At 35.1% G+C, this 21,902-nt stretch overlaps 1 protein-coding gene across 1 annotated transcript in view; it reads right to left on the bottom strand.

Moving 5' to 3' along the window:
- Positions 1-16,524, bottom strand: part of LOC115209304 (mannose-6-phosphate isomerase) — a 44,120-nt gene extending 27,596 nt beyond the window's left edge. The window contains exon 1 of the mRNA XM_029777644.2: positions 16,361-16,524. Within this exon, the coding sequence (XP_029633504.1) occupies positions 16,361-16,379 (19 nt within the window). The 5' untranslated portion in view covers positions 16,380-16,524. The remainder of the gene's footprint in view (positions 1-16,360) is intronic.
- Positions 16,525-21,902: the final 5,378 nt, after the last annotated feature.

Here is a 21,902-nt window from a genome sequence, read left to right as displayed (position 1 = left end):
AAATCCAGTAACTTAAAAATGGTAAATATATCGAAGACTAATGAAACTGCAGTGCTATCAAGAGGCCTCCCTCAATATGTAAGGCTCACTATGTAATAGCTGATGCTATTAACTCAGTTTAAATAATGGACATACAAGGAAGTACAGTTGGATCTCTGGCAGCATGATCAAGAACAAGAACTTGAGATGTGAGAGATGTACAGGACTAGTTGGCAATAATTGGCATCTATAAAATAAAGTTCAGACAGTTCACTATGTATGATAGTTTCTGCTAATTAGTACTATAGGTGGCTTATGGAAAAATACTTGCCGGAATACAGAAGAATGATTGAGAAATGAAGTTCAAGATGTTGACAACAAAGTATTCCTATCTTCCATTCAAAAGGTAGATAGTATAAAGTATATATAAGTGTGATACTGTATGATAGAAAGACGCATCACTGAATGTGGAAGACTAGTGTAATCTGGAGAAAAGTTAGTTATACATGATCCATTAAAGACCTAATGCTAATATGCATAAATGGTGGAGTACATGCAAGTTGAGAGAATAACTAGGCATTAAAAGCCTTTATCAAAAGAATATCAGATAGGCAGTGTTTACATATGATAGATGTTGAAAGTTAATGGATGAAGAGTGCTAGATAAAAGAATATTGTTGTGATAAGAGAAGGTACCTACAGTAGAGGAAAACCAAATATATGGGGAAAAATTATAAGGTCACAGTCAATGACATAGGAACTCTGAGACAAAATGACAAAGGACTGAAACAAGTGGTGATGTACTGTCCATGTTAGTACAAAAAAAAAAGTTATAATCATTAAATTAGTTTACTCATACATTTAAGTTACAATGTGATAAAATAATTAAATTTTATCAAACAAACAATATATTACCAAAAGGAAATACAATACTTTATTTATGATTGAAATCTATAAATATAAGAAATATCCATATGTACATGTCTCTGCTAAATTGTCAATAAAAATAATATGAAATATAGAAAATGCTAAATACAAAATTTAATCTTTTTAATAATGATTTCTTTTAATAATAAAATTGTAAATTCCATTCAGAAAGCTGAATATTGCATTCAAATGAAACAAACCTGTGACCTCTTTAATTAACAGTAAACAGTCAATTCAGTCAATCTTCAATTGAAACGTTTAAATGAAGTTCTGAACCAAATGTGCTATTAGCACTCAATTAGAAACATTTTGTATTGGTTGTATCTTAAGCAATGAGCTTTATGCAAACAGAAGCATTAATAAGCCATTATAAGAATGCAATTACTTTCCTAAATACATGATATCACTATAATTAATGTTGCCATGTTAATCCTTCTATGTTGACACAAACGTAATTTTTGGACTACTATTCTTAATTTACTTTTACCTTCAACATATTTCTTTTTGACTATCACACTGCTTAGGTTAATTTTAGCTATATCAAAGCAACATTTTACTTGTTCTTCACTTCAGTTATGAATAACTTATATTTTCTTACCCAATTGTCACTAACTATAAGCTTATGACCTGAATCTTATCCTGAAAGTGCACTTCAATTTTCAATAACATTTTTCGCTTATCTGGGTTTCTTTTTAGGCTTCCTAATTATATTTACATCCATTCATACTTATTTCCAATTTGCCCTTCTTCACTGATATCTGATTTCACTACAAAAGTCTTCAAATAAGTCTTATAAGCAAAACCCATGGGAATTCCAAGGCTTTTGTTACTGAACTGGGGAACTTTGTTCTTATTATGGAGAAGACAAGAGCAAATGGCAGGCAAAACAGAGGGATACAGGAAAAAATAAGAGATAAGTTTTAACAGGTGTTAGTTGAGGTGGTAACAGTGAAAGACAGGAAAAAAGAACAAAATGAAATGCTGCAGAATCCATAGATGTATAATCACACACACACATATTTGCACATACAATAAGAACTGTAATAGTTTGTTGTGGTGGTGATGATGGTATGGTGTTAGTTAATGGAGATAGTCATGGTAGTTTTTATAAGTAGTAAAGAAATAATGGCAAACAATTTTTGTGAACTGAATTTTTTCATTCTGTCGCCTTACAACAACTGACATGGCTGACACCAACACAACCAGGACTGCTAACAACAAACAACAAATTAACATCATGATCACCACCATCTATCATCTCTTATTTTCCCTTCTTTTTTTATGGCTTTCTTTTTCTTTCACCTTTGAAAAGGTAGTTAGATAAGAACATACTATAATGTTATTATATAAACAATTTAATACACATACACAAAATATGTGTGTTTAATTTTATAAATAAGAAGTATTTAATATATTGTTTGTTGTTTGTTCCTTCTCGAGCCATGCCTGGCTCATAAGGGCCGGTTTCCCGGTTTCCTTGGCGTATAGGTTTCCCACCTGGACGGGACGCCGGTCCATCGCAGGTGAGCTGCAAGATGCAGGAGGAAAGAGTGAGAGAAAGTTGTGGCGAAAGAGTCAGCAGAAGTTCACTATTACCTTCTGCCGGAGCCGTGTGGAGCTTAGGTGTTTCGCTCATAAACACACACATCGCCCGGCCTGAGATTCGAACCCGCAATCCTTTGACCGCGAGTCTGCTGCTCTAACCACTAGGCCACTCTATTTAATATATATAGAGTATATACATTTAAGTGAAGCTGAAGCTTTCCTCTGTGGCTAAATAGCTTTGTACATAAAAACTTGCTTTGCAATCACAAGGTTCTGTGTTGGATCCTATTGTACAGTAACTTAAGCATTTTGTACTTTAACAATGGTTACCTGAAGCAATCCAATTGAAAATGGGTTGAGAGAATCAGTGTAGTAGTCTACAGGACTGCACCTATTTTTGATTGGTACAATCACTCCCTCACTTTGTTTCAAACCACTACTTGCCTTTTGGGTACCTTTAGCAGAGTCCACTATGATGAAAGCAACTACACTAGATTCCTAACCTGAAGATAAGTATAAATTTTAAAGCTCTGCTTCTTAAGGCAGCAATCCCCAACCTCCAAGCCTGGATGCTGCCTGTTTTTCTCTAACCAAGCCAATATTCTTGTACTAAAACTGGAACTAGTCGGAAAAAGTAAATATATAATTATTTTCTCATTTGTGATTATGTCCATGTTTCCATGCTACCATGAGTTAGATAGATATATTTCTAAGGTATTGTTTTTACAGCTGGATGCCATTCTTGTCACTAACACTTCTCTAAATTGTAGCTTACAATTTACTGAGAAAAAAGAATCAAACACATACATATATATTACAAGGAACTTTTGGTTTCTGTCAACTAAATCTACTCGTAAGGTTTTGATCAACCTGGGGCTATATAGAAGACATTTGACCATGGTACTATGCAGTAGGATTGAACCCAAAACTACATGATTGGGAATCAAATTTCTAAACCACACAGTCATACCTGCATCTATAATATATCAGCAGCAGCAACACTGTTTTAATGTCCTTTTTTCCTGCACTTGTATGGGTCAGAGAGAATTTGTTGAGGGAGATTTTCTATGGTCACATGGCCTTCCTGTCACATCCTTCACCTATTTCCAAGCAAGGCAATATTTCTCCATGGCCAGATATGCTTTTTATGGAAGACTAGAAATGAATTACATTAATCATATGATTGTGGCATTCATTTACAACCATCACCTGATGTCAAGTCAATGGTACATACAAATACACACATGCTTCTTACAGTTTCAGTCTACCAAATCAACTCACAAGGCTAATGTCAGCTTAGGACTTATAGCAATAGACACTTGCAAAAAGATGCAGCATAGTGGGACTGAGCCCCAAACCACATGATTAGGAAGTAAGCTTTCTTAGCCATACAGCCATACTGGCACACACTCTTAAACAAGTGTGTATTTGACAGTGACTTCAAAGTTTTGGCCAGCTAAGCTATCATTGGACTGTGATGCATTGGAGTTAGTCTTGCCTTTATATAGTCTCTGTTGAGTTAAAATCTTCCTTGGGTGTGTGGGTTTGAGTGCAGTGGTCATTAGGTTTTTATGGTTGGTTGTTATGGGGAATTGTTTTTGGATAAATTTTAATTGATCAGGGTTATGTTATTGCTTAAAATTTATTCATGTATGTAGAACTTTGTAAACAAGTCTGTAAGGATTTCTCTTTTGTTAGGTAGGCTCAAGGTGTAAGCGTATTTTTGTTGTTTTTGGTATTATTGGATTTAATAATTTCACTTTGAAAGTGAAGGTCAATGGTACAAACTCTAGTATTTTAGTGCTTGGTAATTAGGTGTGTCAACTTTTTTTTATAAAAGAATGTAGGTAGGTGGTAAGTTTAGGCTGGTCATTTTTTTTTTATTTGTTGTTGGGAATTGTTAGTCAGGAATATCATGGCTTTGTTAATACAGAAAATCATTTCTCTTATGCTTTAATGTTCACAAAAGTATTTGAGTAAAGGTTGTATGTCTACATTTCTCTATAGCTATGGTTGTTGTTCAATTCAAGGCCTATGATCAAAGATATTTCAGCTGTGACCATCAAGTTTTTTTTAATTGTATCTAAGAGTATATTATCCAATGAATCCTCTTTTTAAAGGTGGTAATGTACATGGAGGGTCATTCGGCTGCCATTTCTAGCAGACCAAGTGATGTCATAGAAGCTCCTTTGTTACCTAGGTCTTCCAAAGCTATGAGTCTGGTTTGAATTTACAGTATTACAAGCACTATTAGAAGTAGTAGTTTGGGAGTATGTGCCATAACACTGCATTGTAGCATTCACTATTTGTTGGGGAGTCCCTACTCCTAGGGGATGACACCTTAGCAATACTAAAGCAACAACCCTCTAACACACGAGTCTGTTTGGATAGTTATTGCTGATAGAGTGCAAATCCTTCCTCAACCTTTTTTAGTCACCTTTTATGACGCAGAAGAAATACTGGGTCTATTCTTTGACATGCCAGTCCCCACACAGTACTAGAGTAACATGAAATGAAGTGTTTAGCTCAAAAACACAACATGTCACCTGGTCCAGGAAACAAACCCATAATCTAGCAATCATGAGTGCAACCACCTGGCTATGCACCATCACTGTTACATCACTAGAAAAATCAAATCTTTGTTGGTTTGTGACACATTTAAGGTAATAACATACTAATAACTTCCAAGGCTTTGCTTAACTGTAGTTAAAAGTTTGTGGAATGGATCAATTTTTTTATTCCCCCAGCAAGAAGAAAACTCTATAAATGCAAAGTAACAACTCAGCTAATCACATAGTTTTCAATGGCACTGACATATGGGTGTGGAAATTTGGCAGTCATTATTGTTAGTAGAGCTGTTTACCACTAAGTGTTTAGTTGTGGGGCTGGTACAACATCAACTTCTAATTCAACATACATTTATTGAATCAACTCCATAAATTGGTCATAGCAACAAGAATGTGTTTCATATTTAGTCACTGTAAAATTAATACTTCAGTAGAATATTTTTAGATTATTGTATCCTATTACTACAAGAGAATAATGAAGAGGGTGTATTCTACAGTGGGGAGTCAGTACAGGTTTGAGATCAGCAAATTTCCTATTCACTGCTTTCTAGCAGTCACCTTTGTGAAATTTGCACAGTTTAAAATGAGGCTTATGTTAACTTCTGCCAATGTCTATTGTCTTGTATCTGGGTTGGTTTATCTATAAATTTCATAAATGTTATGACAGTTCAAATCTCAAATAATGACTTGCTTTTTCTTAAATGTATGGCAGATATTTCAAAACATATAACAGAGATAATCATAACATGTTTACCAGATAGAACTAAGATGTTTGCTCTCACATGCTGACAATAGTTTAATATTTGAAAGTGTGGCAAAGCCAAGCTGTCACATCACATTTCAATTACTATAGTCATATTATCCATTTAAAATGCAGTTATGTAGAATACTTAATATTGTCTAAGATGGTAAATAGGTTCTTAGTATCCAAGGTTACAATGACTAATATTAATTTCATCTATGATTTGGCTCTGAGGCACCAAAAATATTATTCATATTTGCAATAAAGACAAAAGTTGAGAAGCAATGTTTAAGAGTTAAGAGTATAAACTAAAACTGGAACTGTAAATCTTATACGTAATACAGATGATGTGCGAGATTTTTACCAAGCAAATTTCAAGTTACCTTTGTACATTAAGATAAATACAGACTTGACACATTTTTACCTCTTGTATATATTGATTTAAATTAAATTTTAAATGGTGTATATATATATATATACACACATACATACACATATATACTCCATTCACCTAAAGTGTCATTTCTATATAAAGTTAAATCGAAAAAAAATTGTAGCTCAAAGTTTCATTATTCTACTGGCGTTTGTGCCAGTGGCACATAAAAAGCACCATTCAAGTGTAACCGTTACCAGCCTTGCCTTACTGGCACTTGTGCCGGTGTGCAGGTGGCACATAAAAAAAACATGATTTTTTTGTGGTTGTTGCCAGTACCACCTGACTGGCCCTCATGCCGGTGGCACGTAAAAGCACCCACTACACTCTCAGAGCAGCTGGCATTAGGAAGGGCATCCAGCTGTAGAAACTCTGCCAGATCAAGATTGGAGCCTGGTGCAGCCATCTGGTTCGCCAGTCCTCAGTCAAATCGTCCAACCCATGCTAGCATTGAAAGCGGACGTTAAACGATGATGATAATGTGTTCATAGACAAAATGTCTGTATAGTATGATTAAGCATATTCTGATAAAAGCAATCCTATTAAAATGAAGTCTGAGCTGAGCTTATTGATCAGGTTCTTTTAATATTTTTTTAGTTTATACTATAGTGCATCTCATCCCATAGTGGTTTATCATCCTCTACATACATAAAACTATAAATTTTCTCGTAACTGGAAACTTCCAGGCCTCTTTAATTCTCATCCTTTAAGTCCATCATATTTAAAATGTTTTAAGTTCTTCCATTTGGGATGTCCATCCATTTCTTTTAAATATTGCTCTGATGTTAAATTGTCTACAGATTCCTTTTCTTGTATAGTTCGTCCAGAAACCTTAAAATACAGCAGTATCGTATTGGATTTATGTTTCACTTTTCATACATTCTTGTAAATGGAGAGATCAGACCTAGGTTATGTATTCAAAATTATTTTCCCAGAAATGTAGAATTTAGGAGACATAGTTCATGTTTGTAACAACTTTCAGTATATACACATGAAGGATAATATAATCATGTGACAAAGTGTGCTTGAGATTGAAATTTTAAATAATATAAGTGATTCATAAGTGTTATTCTTTTGAGTTTGGATTACTTTATTACTCTGGTTCTGACATCAGAGAATTTAATCAGCTGGAACAATTGTAATCATTGGACAGACAGTGACACACCTATTTCTTATCAGCTTCACAAAATGTCTGCAGTTCTTATACATCAAGTTCTGCAGATGAGAGAAATCCCTTTTGCTATGGACCTGTCTCATGTGGTATATTGAAATGACAGATTTAGTATATACCAGGTGTATATAGCATTTGCAAGCCATGAACATGTAAACACATGCATTACCTTCATTAGTTACCAGCAAGTTAATCAGTCTTTTATCTTCTTCAATAAACTTTTTTTTGTTTTTGTTTTACAGTAACATTAGCTATATTTGCTGGAAAGATTACCATTTTCTTTAGCCTTGAGAAATGAAACCTAAATCCCATATGATACTGCCATATTGTAAGAGTCTGGCTGAAAATATACAAGGAGAGGAATCTATAAACAGTTTAACTTTAGAGCAATATTCCAAGGTAACACTACAAATTACAGAAGTTACAAATGAATAAACTTAATATGTTGCCTGATTCAAAAAGCATTAGTTTCAGTCAATTTTAAACTTGTAGTGACAATTTTTAAATATCAATATTTTTACAGGGTTTATAACAGATTTTATGAGCTTGTGTATCCAGTCAAAAAACTTCTTATGCAAGAGAAAGATAACAGAAAGGGAAAACAAGATTTTCAAGTATATCATTTTCAATTCCATGAATGAAATGAAACCACCAAAGACAAAGCAAATTTCATATATGGTCTTTTCACCATAAGATGAAAAATACAATGTGAACAGTCGAAAATTAATGATTAAAGAAACCCTTCTATTAATAGGCTAAATATATCAGTTAAAACAAGTTTGGCTGACTTGGAGGTTTATACTAATTTAATCATTTACACAAATTGTTATTGATGTTTTACCAAATATGACTCAAAACATTATAGATACCATATCTAACTCCAACTAATTCACCAAGTAAAGAAAACTAATTTTTTTCAAAAGTAAACTAAGATGTTAAAGACTGAATTATCATGTAAGAGCTATTAATTAGCAGGTTATCTACTGAGGAGGTAATAAAAAATAAAACTTTAAATTTACAGTTCAAAACAAATTAGAGAAATTATTCATGTTACATAAACTCTTCTTCATGCAGTTATTTAAAACTAAGTGTTTGAATTTAAGTTCGCAAAATAATTGCATATAGGCGTAGGAGTGGCTGTGTGGTAAGTAGCTTGCTTACTGCTACCAAGTCCATCGTCCATATGGTTATTATTTTCTTTTTGAACAAGGGTCTCCACTGTGTTCCAGACATTTGTTTGCCAGTGGTTGTACTAAAAGACTCACTTTTTAGTGAGAATTGTGTGTGTTTTCGGGAGGTGTGTCCTTCCGGAAATTTATGAGTACAGCCAGAATTTTACCATTTGGAGTATTTTAACATTTGGTGTACAACCAGAAATTTTTTGCTGCTATTTTTGTGCTGTAAGGGATTTTTAACTGTGCTAAAAAGGATTACCAAAGTTGAATTTTGTTGTCATTTGAACTGTCTTCCTTTGTTCTTTTTCTCTTGTCTGACTTTCTGCTCTTTTTTGTGTTTGCATTAGAGACTTTTATTTGAACATTTTTGATTTTGTTATGGACTTTTATATTTTAGTTTATTTTATTAATGGCAACCAAATGTAAAAAAGCCCTGGAGTGGCGAATTGTGGCCCCCAAGAAGTGGTTAAAAAACTATGATGAGAGAACAGTGTTATTGCAGATCTATTGCAAGGTCTGCGACACCATCTGTGTATTCCCTCAGAGTGAAACTGCAGAAGAGTTGGTGGGATTTGTGCCAACTTATAGGTTCATCCATAGGGATGCAAAGTACGCAACGGTGTGTGTGCTTTTTGATACCCCTACGGAGGCTCAAAAATTCGCAAGCCAACCTATAGTTGGGAGGAAGATTTTGTTTCTCCTCACTTATGGTGAGTGTAAATTGACTAGAGCCTGGGTGTGTGGGCTGCCGCTTGGTATAGAGGCTGAATGGATAGAAGATTCTATCCGTCGAGGCCTGGGTGGTGGCCCTGCCAGGATCTTGAATGTAAAAATACAGCCAGCAGTGAATTGGGTCGGGTGAAAAGCAATTTTGACCCTATGGGCCCAATCGGCCGAAGATCTGGATTTACCAGATTTCTTGACAATGGCTGGTTCCAGGCACCCGGTGATCATTGAGGGACGCCCCTCCCCGCAAGTGTCACCTGTGCCTGGAATCAGGGCACATGATGAAGAACTGTTGCCGTGACCAGACGAAGGTCCTGAAACAGTTGATTGATTATTGTAAACCCAATGTTCCCCCAACGGAGCCTCCTGCTCCTTCATTTGAGGGAGAGGAGGAGATAACCTCCTTGAGAAAAGGTACTAAGAGAAAGAAGGTGGGCAACAATGGTTGCCACCAATGGACCCTGACGTGGCGGGAGGGGAAGAGGGACCTCTGGACATGTCGAAGGAACTCCACCCTCCTGTCACAAAGAGGAAAAGAAAGAAGAAAAAGAAAAACAGGGCATTGCTGATGACAGCATGTCCCAAAATCCCTTCAGTGGGATGTGTGCTACCGGACGGGGAGAAGAAGGAAACCTTGTCGGTGGGATGTGTGCCACCAAGCGAGGTAGTTGAGGTCCCTCTCAATGAAAGTGATGAGGAATTTGTATTCCGCTTTCGCAAGGGAGGGGCGATTAAGGAGTATGTGGACAATAATCTTGATAGTCAGGTTCAGATGGGCCCGATTTTTATTGACAGTCCAGAATGGCCTTCACAGGTGGCTGCACTGGTACTGGAAAGAAAAGATTTTTTCCACAGGTTAAGATCCTTCCCAAAGGAGGAATACAGATTACTTCTTTGGGGCTCCGATTGGTGGTTGCAGGAATACCTGCAGGCCGCAAAAGAGTTAATTGAGGGAATAATGTAAGAGGTTTATCGCCTCCATATGTATAAAATTTGTTTCCTTTGCGATGGACTTCTAGTCCAATTTTTTGTATATATTTGTAAGAGGTTTTATACTTCTATATATGTTGTTTTTTAACGAACAATGTTTTAGAGAAGCAGGGGGGGGGCAGCAGGTGCTTTCTGTCTTCTCCCATCTTTATCATCTATTAATAATAATAATAATAATAATAATAATAATAATAATAATAATAATTGTGTACAGTGCTCAGGTGCACTACAACTCATCTAAAGTGTATATATAATCAGGTGTAGTTTCGGCAGATTTCGGAAAGCATGAGGGCCTTAAAGGATGCAGTGTCATGGCAGTCAACAACTGATGCAGGCAGTTTATTCCATGCTTCAGCAACTCTGAGCGTGAAAAAATGTTTCCGAAAGTCATGGGAGCTGTGTTGTTTTCTGACTTTGTAGGCATGCCCACATGTGTTAGACACATGGAGATCAAAAAGGTGTTCAGTGTTGTTGTTGGTGAGGTGGTTGATAACTTTGTGGGTGTTTACCAAGTCCGTCGCCAGACGCCGGAGCTTCAGTGAATCCATGCCCAGGGAAACAAGGCGCTCAGAATATGGTAGGTGTGTGTCTGATGGAGGGTATGCGTTTGGTTGCACGTCTCTGGACAGATTCCAGGAGGTCAATGTTCTGAGCAAGATAGGGGTTCCAAACTGATGATGCGAATTCCAAGTGTGGTCGTACCATAGCTGTATACAGTTTTAAATAGATGGCTGGAGAGCGGCTAACAAAAGTCTTGCTGAGTGATGCCAAGACACCCTCGGCCTTCTTGACAATTTTAGAGATATGCTTTGTCCAACGCAAATCACTACTGACAGTGATGCCTAGGTCACGCTCGCATATCATTCGCCTCATTAATGTCTTGTCTAGCCTGCAGCTACTCTGTATACTGCCTTTATGGCAAATAAAATGAAATAAAGTAGCTTGCTTACGAACCACATGGTTCCGGGTTCAGTCCCACTGCGTGGCACCTTGGGTAAGTGTCTTCTACTATAGCCTCGGGCCGACTAAAGCCTTGTAAGTGGATTTGGTAGACGGAAACTGAAAGAAGCCCGTCGTACATGTGTGTGTGTATATATATATATATATATATATATATATATATATAATATATATATATATATGTATGTATGTGTATTTGTCTCTCCAACATTGCTTGACAACCGATGCCGGTGTATTTACGTCCCCGTAACATAGCGGTTCGGCAAAAGTAACCGGCAGAATAAGTACTAGGCTTACAAAGAATAAGTCCTGGGGTCGATGTGCTCGACTAAATGGCTGCAGTCAAATGACTGAAACAAGTAAAAGGGAGAGAGTGTATATATTTCATGCATTTGCAGTTATTGTCAATAGTATATTTCATCAGTAATCTGATTCCAAAACTGTATCTATTTCATTAATAGTCAGTGTTACTTGAAAGACTTCCAATAGGAAAAAAAAATCTACTTCGGCCACACACATCTATAGACTGACATCATGATCAAGCAATTCACTTGGTTCATGCAAGGCAAAAATCAACAAATGATAACACTACCATAAAATTCTTGAGGTATTTGTCGTAGCTGGAAGTTATAAAACAAATCAAATGTCTTCCCCACTAATAAGGCCAGAAATATAAAGATTTGGTTCACTCTTGCCAAGAGACACTGAATCTGAAATTCCTACTTCACTCAGTGACTGCTTTTCATAAATTCAAAAGAGGACCTAGTTAAAATGACATTGAAAGTGTAAACATTTTATTTGCAGTGTTCAGTTATAACAGATCAAAAGGCTCATTTCTTGAAGCGATTTTCAACAACTTTGTAAGCCACAAGAGTTAGGTATACAGGTAATGTATATAACCATGGGTCAATCTTTATGTACAGTCTCATGAAAGGGGGTGATACAACCCATAAAAATGATCCTATTTGACTGATTTGTATTAACATATGTACAGTATTCAATGTAAATATAAGTATTTTGCAAGTTGGTTTTAAAGTTTACAGCATTCTTTTCATACAACTTTTTAGTTATGGAACTAACGAGGCCTCTTTCTGCTTTAGTGATCATTCAACTTTCTTCAAATAATAGCCAAATCTATCATATCTAGACTATACTTCACAATATAGGATTTTAAAAAATGGGCAATCAAATAATAAATCCCTTTAAACATGAAGTATGAAGAAAATATAATAGATGGTTATAACTGGAATGCCCTTGATCATAGAGGCACGACCGGTCCGACCTGGGGTTAAGGAACAACTTAAGGGGGGAACAAATTATTTCACGATTAATAAAACGAAAAGAATGGAAGTAAAATAGTTTTTTCTACGCGAGCATTAACTGAGAGAAACTGTAAAAGGAAGTGGGAAGCTGTAATGTTCATGCCTTTCCCAAGGACATTAGCGATGTAAGTGGAATGGCTCCATCGGGGAATCTACCTTGAAAGGTGAAAGAAAGAGCATATATTCAACGCAGTATGTTGTGAAGCTGATTGTTACAACATATTGCAATACTTAAAATACTAATTTCCGACTACAAGTGAAAATGACTGAGCAACAGACAACTGACCTTCACAGTTCGGTTAGGGTATGTTGACCTAGAAATTTAAACGTTATCTTTGAACATGCAAAAAATAACGAAACAAAAAAAATTACTCAGGTATATTTTGTTACTATCATCTATCCCTATACAGCTACTATAATCATTAATAGTAAAATTGATTTACAAATATATTTATATATCTCAATACATAATACCGATCTGTATGTACAACTTGTTTCGATAAAATGAATGAATATAAGAAGCGAAAATTATCCCGCTTTTCTGTCTACAGAAAAAGAAAAACAAACAAAATCCCAGTGTCATACACAAAACATTACAAATTCCCTAAGTCAAATTAACTGGATCGGATGTAGTTAGTCTACAAATGAGTGTTTGGATAGATATTTCTTAGGTTTGTTTTATCCTATAATACCTTTACAAGAGAAAGTTTTTCTCTGTACAATGAGTACTGAAATAATACAAGGTGTAGGCTTTAAGAGTAGACGGGTCTACTCAAGCTGATGAGACTGAGTAACTGCGGCATAAAGAAGAGAAGAAAATGTTACGAATTCTTTAAATCACATCATTATAAGTAGCCATGTCAGTAAGAGAAATATATTTATAAATGACAGTCCTGTCAGCAAACTGGTAATTCGAAACTAGCAGCATTTCAATGTGATCAATACATTAGGTTTCTCGCACAAATGCTTATCTCTAAACCAACGCTTTCATGAACAAGAAAAGTTTTAAATCTAGGTATTAGCTATAAATTATTAATATATACGTGTTATTACCTCCTCAACATTTAAAAAAAATCAAACCACGAAAAAAAAAGAGGATAAAGAAAGAAAGGGTAAATATCAAAATTTATATACCCTATCAAAGAATACGGTTGGAGAATTGAACGCCAACTGATAATTAAATATAAAATACGTCCACCCCTCAAAAGCGCGAGAGAATATCAATATAGACTATCAAAATCAAACAAACAAGTAATAGGGGCACACGCACACATACACACATATATATATATATAGGTAAATGACTAAACAGAGGGAGAAGAGATTGATTTGCTATATATTAGTGGTGGTAGTAGCTGGCTTGTGTCTATCTCGAGTTAATAGCATCCTTTCACTCAATGTCGACACTACTGCTACATACACGCACACACAAAACCAGACTAAGTAGGAAGAGAAGGTGGTCGGCTTCGATACCATAATCATAATCATCACCATATCCACACTTAGCTATTCTGTACACGTACAAAACTCACGTACACTCATAATCAAGCTCCTGCTGCTGCTGCTACATGTCGGGTAGATTTCATGTTTTGTAACATTCTCCAGTTTGTTTTTTTTTTTATTTCATGTTTTTCGCTATTTTGCGTAAAATAAGAGGGAGAATGATACATCACAAACCCCTAGCTGTCAAATTGGTATGATGAACAAGCTCTTTTACACTAGTTTTTGTTTACAGCTTCTCTGACCAGATCAAAATAAAACTAGAAAAAAACCCACACGCACATACAACCTAAGCACCACAGTACTTCGTCCTAGTTTAGAGAGAATTGCGTCTTTGTGAGAGTACTATGTCGAGCTGATAAACATATTTCTACTTAACCTTTAAATGAAATAGAAATAAATACAGCCTATTATAATAAAGATGTTACAGAAGAGAGCAAAAGAAAACTGAAAATTATTCAACACTTTAACAAGCTGTAACAGGAATATCGTATGTTAGGTAGAAAGAAATCGTCAGATTTTACTGAGGCGTAACTTCGTTACAAAATTTTGTTTTGTCTATTTAACGTCAAAACATTTATATACAAACAAGGAAGTAAAAAGGTTTTGTAAGTTAGCCGCCAAAGGGTTAAGTTTTAGAGGACATGACAACACTGTATAGAGATAGACACAAACAAGACAGGTAGATGGATAATATATACTCCTTCCCTCCAACTAGATATCAAAGCGCGAGGTAAACAGATTTAGAGTACATGTGTATTAGTAGAAAATTTATAATAGTAGTGTAACTAACTAGTCTTGGTGTTGCCAGAGCAAAAAGGAGTGGGAGGAGAGAAGAAGAAACACATGAAAACGATAATTTTATAGCAGGCCAGAACAGAATATCAGAATAGATCAGGAGTGGAAGGTCATTAGTTTCCATAGATAAACGTTTACTAATCAAACACGGCTCCCATATTAGTCTGTGTCTAACGGAAACATTTTCTGATATTTATCAGTTTTTAAGGGTTATTCGAAATAATCTCACCACCAAAATTGTAAAAGTTGCAATTAAGCAGTTTTAAAAAACCAACCGTATAATTTTTTTCCGCCTATGTAATAAACAATGCCTACTTTAATATCAGGTTTGATATAAAATATGCTAGTGCGTGTGTATATATATATATATATACATTCACAAATACCTGAGTTGTACTGTTTGACTAATGGTTTCGTTTCAGATTGTGTTAAACCGAAAACAAATGGATAGCCATGATAATCATATTAGTCATTAGATAAAGATATTTCCACTTTTGTTTCATTAATTGCTAGTAATACACACACTATGAAATATCTTGAAAATACATTATTACAGAATAATTAATTATAAAGCAAAACTGAATAACTAAACAGTTTGGTAATCTGTATTTTTAATAACCTACATGACTAACACGATTACACACATACACATACAAAAATATATATAGACACACGCATACAATATATATTTATATATATATATAGAGAGAGAGAGACAGACACACATACAATATATATATATATATATATATATACATATATATCCAGACACATCTTAAAGAAAAATATCAAGAAAATAGAATGACTTGAAGGAATATAGGAAATATTTACGTCTTTCCCATATATATATGGACATACATTCTATTGACAAATATATAAGCGACTGTTATTTTTTTTCTTTCTTGTCTTATGGATTCTTAGATGTCTATACATACATGTAAATATATATATATATATATATATATATATATATATATATATATATATATATATACATGTATGTATAGACATCTAAGAATCCATAAGCCTCAAGAAAAAGTACGTAGTACATAAAACAGCAATTAATATAGAGATGCATTGGAAGACGGTACGCGAAACAGTGACTACGGTTTAACATGTTTTGCTTGCTGCTTCATAGATAGATATAATGTATGTCGGTGTTTGTGTTTATGTACGTAGATATGTGTGTGTGTACCTGTATATGTGTATACCTGAGTATAGATATGTATATACGTGTATGTGTGTACATATATATATATCTCCATGTACATATCTACGTGTAAACCTGACTACATCGGTTTCAAATGTTAACAATCAAGAAGGATTGGTTACAACCAAGCGCTGAGCCGTTCGTTAACAACTAGCAGGGACTTCGCGTGGATTCGACACGAAGTTTTACAAAGACGTACACATTTGAATGCTAAAATTTATAAGTGGAGCTTACCTACATACACCGACTAGTAACTTAAAAGTAGTAAAATCATTATGCAGCAGTTTAAAAATATAAAACAAGAAAGCTTACTAACCACAAGGGTCGTCTGCCATACTTGTCGATGTTGAGGTCTTCTGGTCCTAATAATATTTGTAGCGTTAGTTTCGTAATAAAGATAAATATACATTCAACTTGTAGCGATTTGCGTGGTGGGGGTGGTACGGAAAATTTGATTTAATATATATTGATTGACATTTTAGATTTATTAGAAAATATTCTTTAATGTCACGTGAATTTTTATTTTGTCAATCAATTACAATATTGTTAATATTACCAGATATTGCAAAATGTTAATCTTTCAAACGAGGGGGGATGAGAAACAAAAAAAAATTAATTAAAATTTGATTATCTCCCTTGACCAATAAATATTTCACCTTTCCATTCGCTTTTTTTTTTCGTATGATTGTAATTTTTTTACAAGGCGTTTTTTTATGTTTTTTTTTTATTCGCCAATACTTATCAGCTGTTCCCGATTTATTTCAGATAACACATGTATAGGTTCTTAAGTATTTTCCGGCTCAAATAAATACAACTAATTTATTGATCAAACGCTCATTCAAAGTTACCCTTGAAGTGACTTCGTAACAAGGCGTCAGTTAACACGAGGCGTGCATAGCGTCTGCTGCTGTTTGCTCCACCTTTTCCTCATTATTATCATTGTATGTCTGTACTCAGTTTTCATTTAAATTATACGCAGAAAACACACTTTATATTATTATTATTATTATTAATATCATTATAATCATTATAATCATTATTATTATTTTCTTTTTCACTATATGATATTTTTTAATACACACATTCGTGCAATGCTTATACTACTTTTGTCAGTATTATCAGCATTGGATACGGCGCAGGACACTCCTCGTAGTCAACCTGTGAAAGCGACATTTAAGTCACGTCTTCTGCTTGAGACTTGAGAGGACACTTTGGTCAAGTGCTAACGACTTCTCTTATTCCTATGCTTAGGGCCTGTCAAGAACAAAGTCTGGTGGAATGGGCGAAGTAATTAACATGTCACCAACACTATGATAACAGATGATGCTCGCATCAGTTTGCTTCCTCCTCATTCTGTTGGGCTCTTAATCCTTGCTCCAAAGATTCCCATTATTAAGATTGTTTTGGAATTGATTTCCAACCGTTATTTTCCATCATAAATAAAACTGTGCTGAGACGTTCCCAAGAAACAGCCTCAAAGTGTTTAGTGGAAAAAAAAAATAGGATTGTATAGAGAAAAACAACTTGTTTTAAATCTCTGAGCAGGTGTTATTCAGTAACAGTACCAGAGAGTAATGTTTATATGCCAACAGAATGTGGCGGTCCTATAAAGGACGATGTTACTGTTGTTTTAACCCCCAGGAAAACATCTTTTCCAGCTGGCTATCGACACACAGTTTGTGTCTGTATAGCATTTGGGAGGATTGTGACATCTAGGAACTCCTAATCACAAGATAGCATGGAAGTAATAGCTGGAGGATTGCTGTCAAAGATTTGAATCAAGATAATACATACATTTCAGTTGCTGATATTTCTGGGCAATTCTTTCTTGGGTCTGTTCTGTTCACACCACAGTAAAGAGAGACTCGAAAAGGTGCTTCAAGCATAGCTTGGTTCAGCTTCCCGAAATAGATATCTGCAGTGGTGGGGAAGGATCACTTTTTGGCTGTTGAAACAATACAAAATAAAATTTGGATCTTGGAATTTTCAGACTCTTATAAACAAAATGAAATGATGGTCAGTATTCTCCTCTAGGAAACTGACAGCTTTTAATATTGACATTGTGAGCCTTAGCAAAACAAGATTAACCAATGAGGCACAGCAGAAGAAGCATGGTGGTGGATATATCTTTTAGAAAGAAAATCAGTTAGAAAAATAGGACTGACAGGGAATAGGCTTTGCAGTGTGCAACAGTTTGGTCAATAGGCTACATGGACTACCTACTGGCATCAATGTAATAGTAATGATTCCTTGCTTAATGCTTATTGACTCTAACAGATACATAACAGTCATCAGTACATATGCACTCAAATGGTGCATGTGATGCATATAAGAAAGCTAAAGAGGAATTTTACATTAACTTTGACTGTACCTTACCCGGAATACTAAAACAAGGCAAAATCATCTTATGTGTAACTTCAGTATCAAAGCTGGCAAACATTCAAGGCTCTAAAATTATACACTTAGAAATAAAGGCTGGGAAAGGTTCAACTTAAATAGTATTCTACTCCTAATTAAATGAGAAATACAGCTAGTTAATCACTAATACACCATTCATACAAACAGATACAAGGATCCCTTGCAGTATCAGCAATCAAAGTACTAGCATTGACAATACCATTGTATGGATGGGTACCTAACATGCATCCTAACATTTGACCATAGTCAAATATAAACTAATAAGACAATTCTAATGATGCCACAGTAATGTTGCTAGCAAAAATTATACCAGAAGAAAATCTACATTGTATCCTCAGACCCAAAAAAGCAAGGTGTCTTTAGCAATGCTTAGGTCATCATCCATCCGTCTGGAATATTGTGACATCATTGAAAATGCATGGTACATTTAAAAGTATGCACCTAATCAGGAATCCTTGGGATTTATGGCAAGAAAACACCAAGACTAGGTCAATGAGAACCTTTACAACAAAGAGCTGATAACAGAAAGAGAGCAGATTTTCATGCCTTACCAAAATAATAAGAATAATGAGCATAAAAGAATTGTTTGCCAACAAACAAAGGCTGTAGTCCAGAAACAAACACTTGCAATGAAGAATAATTGGTGGCAAACCACAGCACTTGAAATCCAGAAACTAGATGACATGCATAACATAAAAGGTTCCTTCAGCATATCTAAAGCAATTGAAGGTCTGACTATAACAGGTCTAACACTCTTTAGATCTCAAGATAGCATAAAACTTATGAAGGAATAAAACACTTGACAACCAATGGAAAGAAATTTTCAAAGTTTGCTTAATTGTGACTATGCAATCAACAAAAGATCTATGGGTCACATAAGCACAAAAGTCTGTAAGAAACAATTTAGTTGCACTACTTGATATTGTGGAAGTCACGAAAAGGAATCTGATCCATGTCTAACTGGATTCTGGTAAGCTTGAGAATGAAGCACTAAAATGTATAATGTTTGGGAGGGAAATAGCTTTTTCTTTTATTTATAAACAGGTAGTGTAAATTATAGATTTTTGTATTTTTGTTATGAAAATCTTAGAAATTGCTTTACTGAGCATTTTATGAAGAAACACTTGAAAAATACTTAGTAAAGAGCAACTGACTTGTTGATAAAAAGAGGATTTCTGACAGAGTCCTATGATCTGTTGTCCGGTGGAGGACAATGAAAAGGTTAGGTGTAAATTAGTGGTTTGCAAAAGTTGTCAGTGCTACGTATAAGGGTACTAAAATCAACAGAACAGTCAGTAAAGAATGTTTTTTAGTATATTTCAGTTTAAGGAGAAGGGCATCATTGTTAAACTTTACAAATATTCACTGACTGGTGAGGTCATATGGTGATGAGATAAATTAAATTACTGGATTTACGTTATGATCATATCATTTTTATTTAAAAGATCGATACTTTATTATCTTCCCTTGACCCTTATCCACATCTATCCTGGTTTACAACTTCCTTTTCATCTACTATGATTAAACATTAATTAAAAAATATATGTTTATCTTACCAGATTTTTTTAATCAACATATTGAATTACTCTATTACATCATTCTTTTACTTGTTTCAATCATTTGACTGAGGCCATGCTGGAGCACTGCATGAAAGGGTTTTTTAGTTGAAGAAATTGACCTCAGAACTTATTCTTTGTAAGCCTAGTACTTATTCTTTCGGTATCTTTTGCTGAACCTCTAGATTGTGGGGATGTAAACACACCAACATCGGTTGTCAAGCAATGGTGGGGGACAAACACAGACACAAGGACACACACCTAAATACATACATACATACATAAATATATATATATATATATATTTCAGTTTCTGTATACCAAATTCATTCACAAAGCTTTGGTTGGCCTAAAACTATAGTACAAAGCACTTGCCCAAGGTACCATGCAGTGAGACTGAACCCGGAACCATGTGGTTGGTAAGCAAGCTTCTTACTGCACAGCCATGCCTGATTATCATACATATTAGTCATTGTTTCTTTATTTTTTACATCCCTAGACCTTATATTTCACTCTACTGGAACCTTGTGATAATTTTTGGGGGATTTATTTATTCCCAATAAGCATACATTTTCACAAATATTTCAAAAATTAATATTTTAATATTATTTGCTTCAACAGCTAACACCATTTCAACTAGGTGAACCTCAGATCTCCCCCCCCCCACTTCCTGCCTTATCACATTCACTCTCATCAAAGGCTACCTTCTGAGAACTTCAGTATCTTTTAAAACCACTTGTACCACCCTCTATCAACTTCCTCACCTCTGGTTATTTCATGACCCTAGCACACACTGGAGGTAAAACATATATTGAGGCTAACTGGTATTTATACATCTGCTTTTCCTCACTCCTTGTCACTAAACATTCCTTCCCCACTCTTTTCCTGCATATGTATACATGATGATGATGTGTATGTGTGTGCATATATATGTATGCACGCACACACGTTTGTGTTCATCTCTACACATATACATATGTATATATGTATGGCTGCATAAGTGTGTGTATCTGTCTGTGTTACATCTATGGGTATACGCCTCTACATATATGTGTATCATCATCATCATCATCATTTAACATCGACTTTCCATGCTGGCATGGGTTTGATGGTTTGACAGGAGCAGGCTAGGCAGAAGACCCATGGCGTCAGTACGGTTTTGGCATGGTTTTTACAGCTGGCTGCCCTTCCTAACACCAACCATCCTGCTGAGTATATGTATGTATATATATATATGTATGTGTATACATGCATTCCCTTAACCCTACATGTCAAAACCAGCCTCACTATACAGATATATATATATATATATATATATAAATATATATATATAGTTGTGTAAGGAAGTGCCAATTTCTAACTTTGGAGGGTACCTATGGAAGAGGTAGCCCCAAGAAGACATGGGACGAAGTCTTCTTGGATTTATACATATATATATATATATATGTATGATTTAATGTCCCCTTTCTCATATTTGCATGGCTCTCAAGAAATTTTGTTGAGGCATGATTTCACCAGCTGGATGCCCTTCCAGTCATCAACTCTCACTTGTTTCCATGTAATGTAATATTTCCTTATGCTTTCACAGATGACTGGGAATGAAAGACTTTGCTTGAATGGCATTCATTTCCAACTATCATGCAATCTGAAGACAAGGTGGCAGTAACACACACACACACACACACATACATACAATGAGCTTTTTCATTTTTTACCTACCAAATCCACTCATGAAGCTAGGGGTAAGCCCAGAGCTGTAGTAGAAGGTACTTGTTCAAGGTGGTATGCAGTGAGATTGAACCCAGAATTATGTGGTTGGAAAGTAAACTTTTTACCACACAGCTACACCTATGCATATATATATACATGTGTGTGTGTGTGTAT

The sequence above is a fragment of the Octopus sinensis genome, linkage group LG3 (genome assembly GCF_006345805.1).
Source record: "Octopus sinensis linkage group LG3, ASM634580v1, whole genome shotgun sequence".
Taxonomy (NCBI): domain Eukaryota; kingdom Metazoa; phylum Mollusca; class Cephalopoda; order Octopoda; family Octopodidae; genus Octopus; species Octopus sinensis.
Note: the sequence above shows the minus strand (reverse complement) of the source record. Positions and strands in the feature narration are given on the sequence as shown.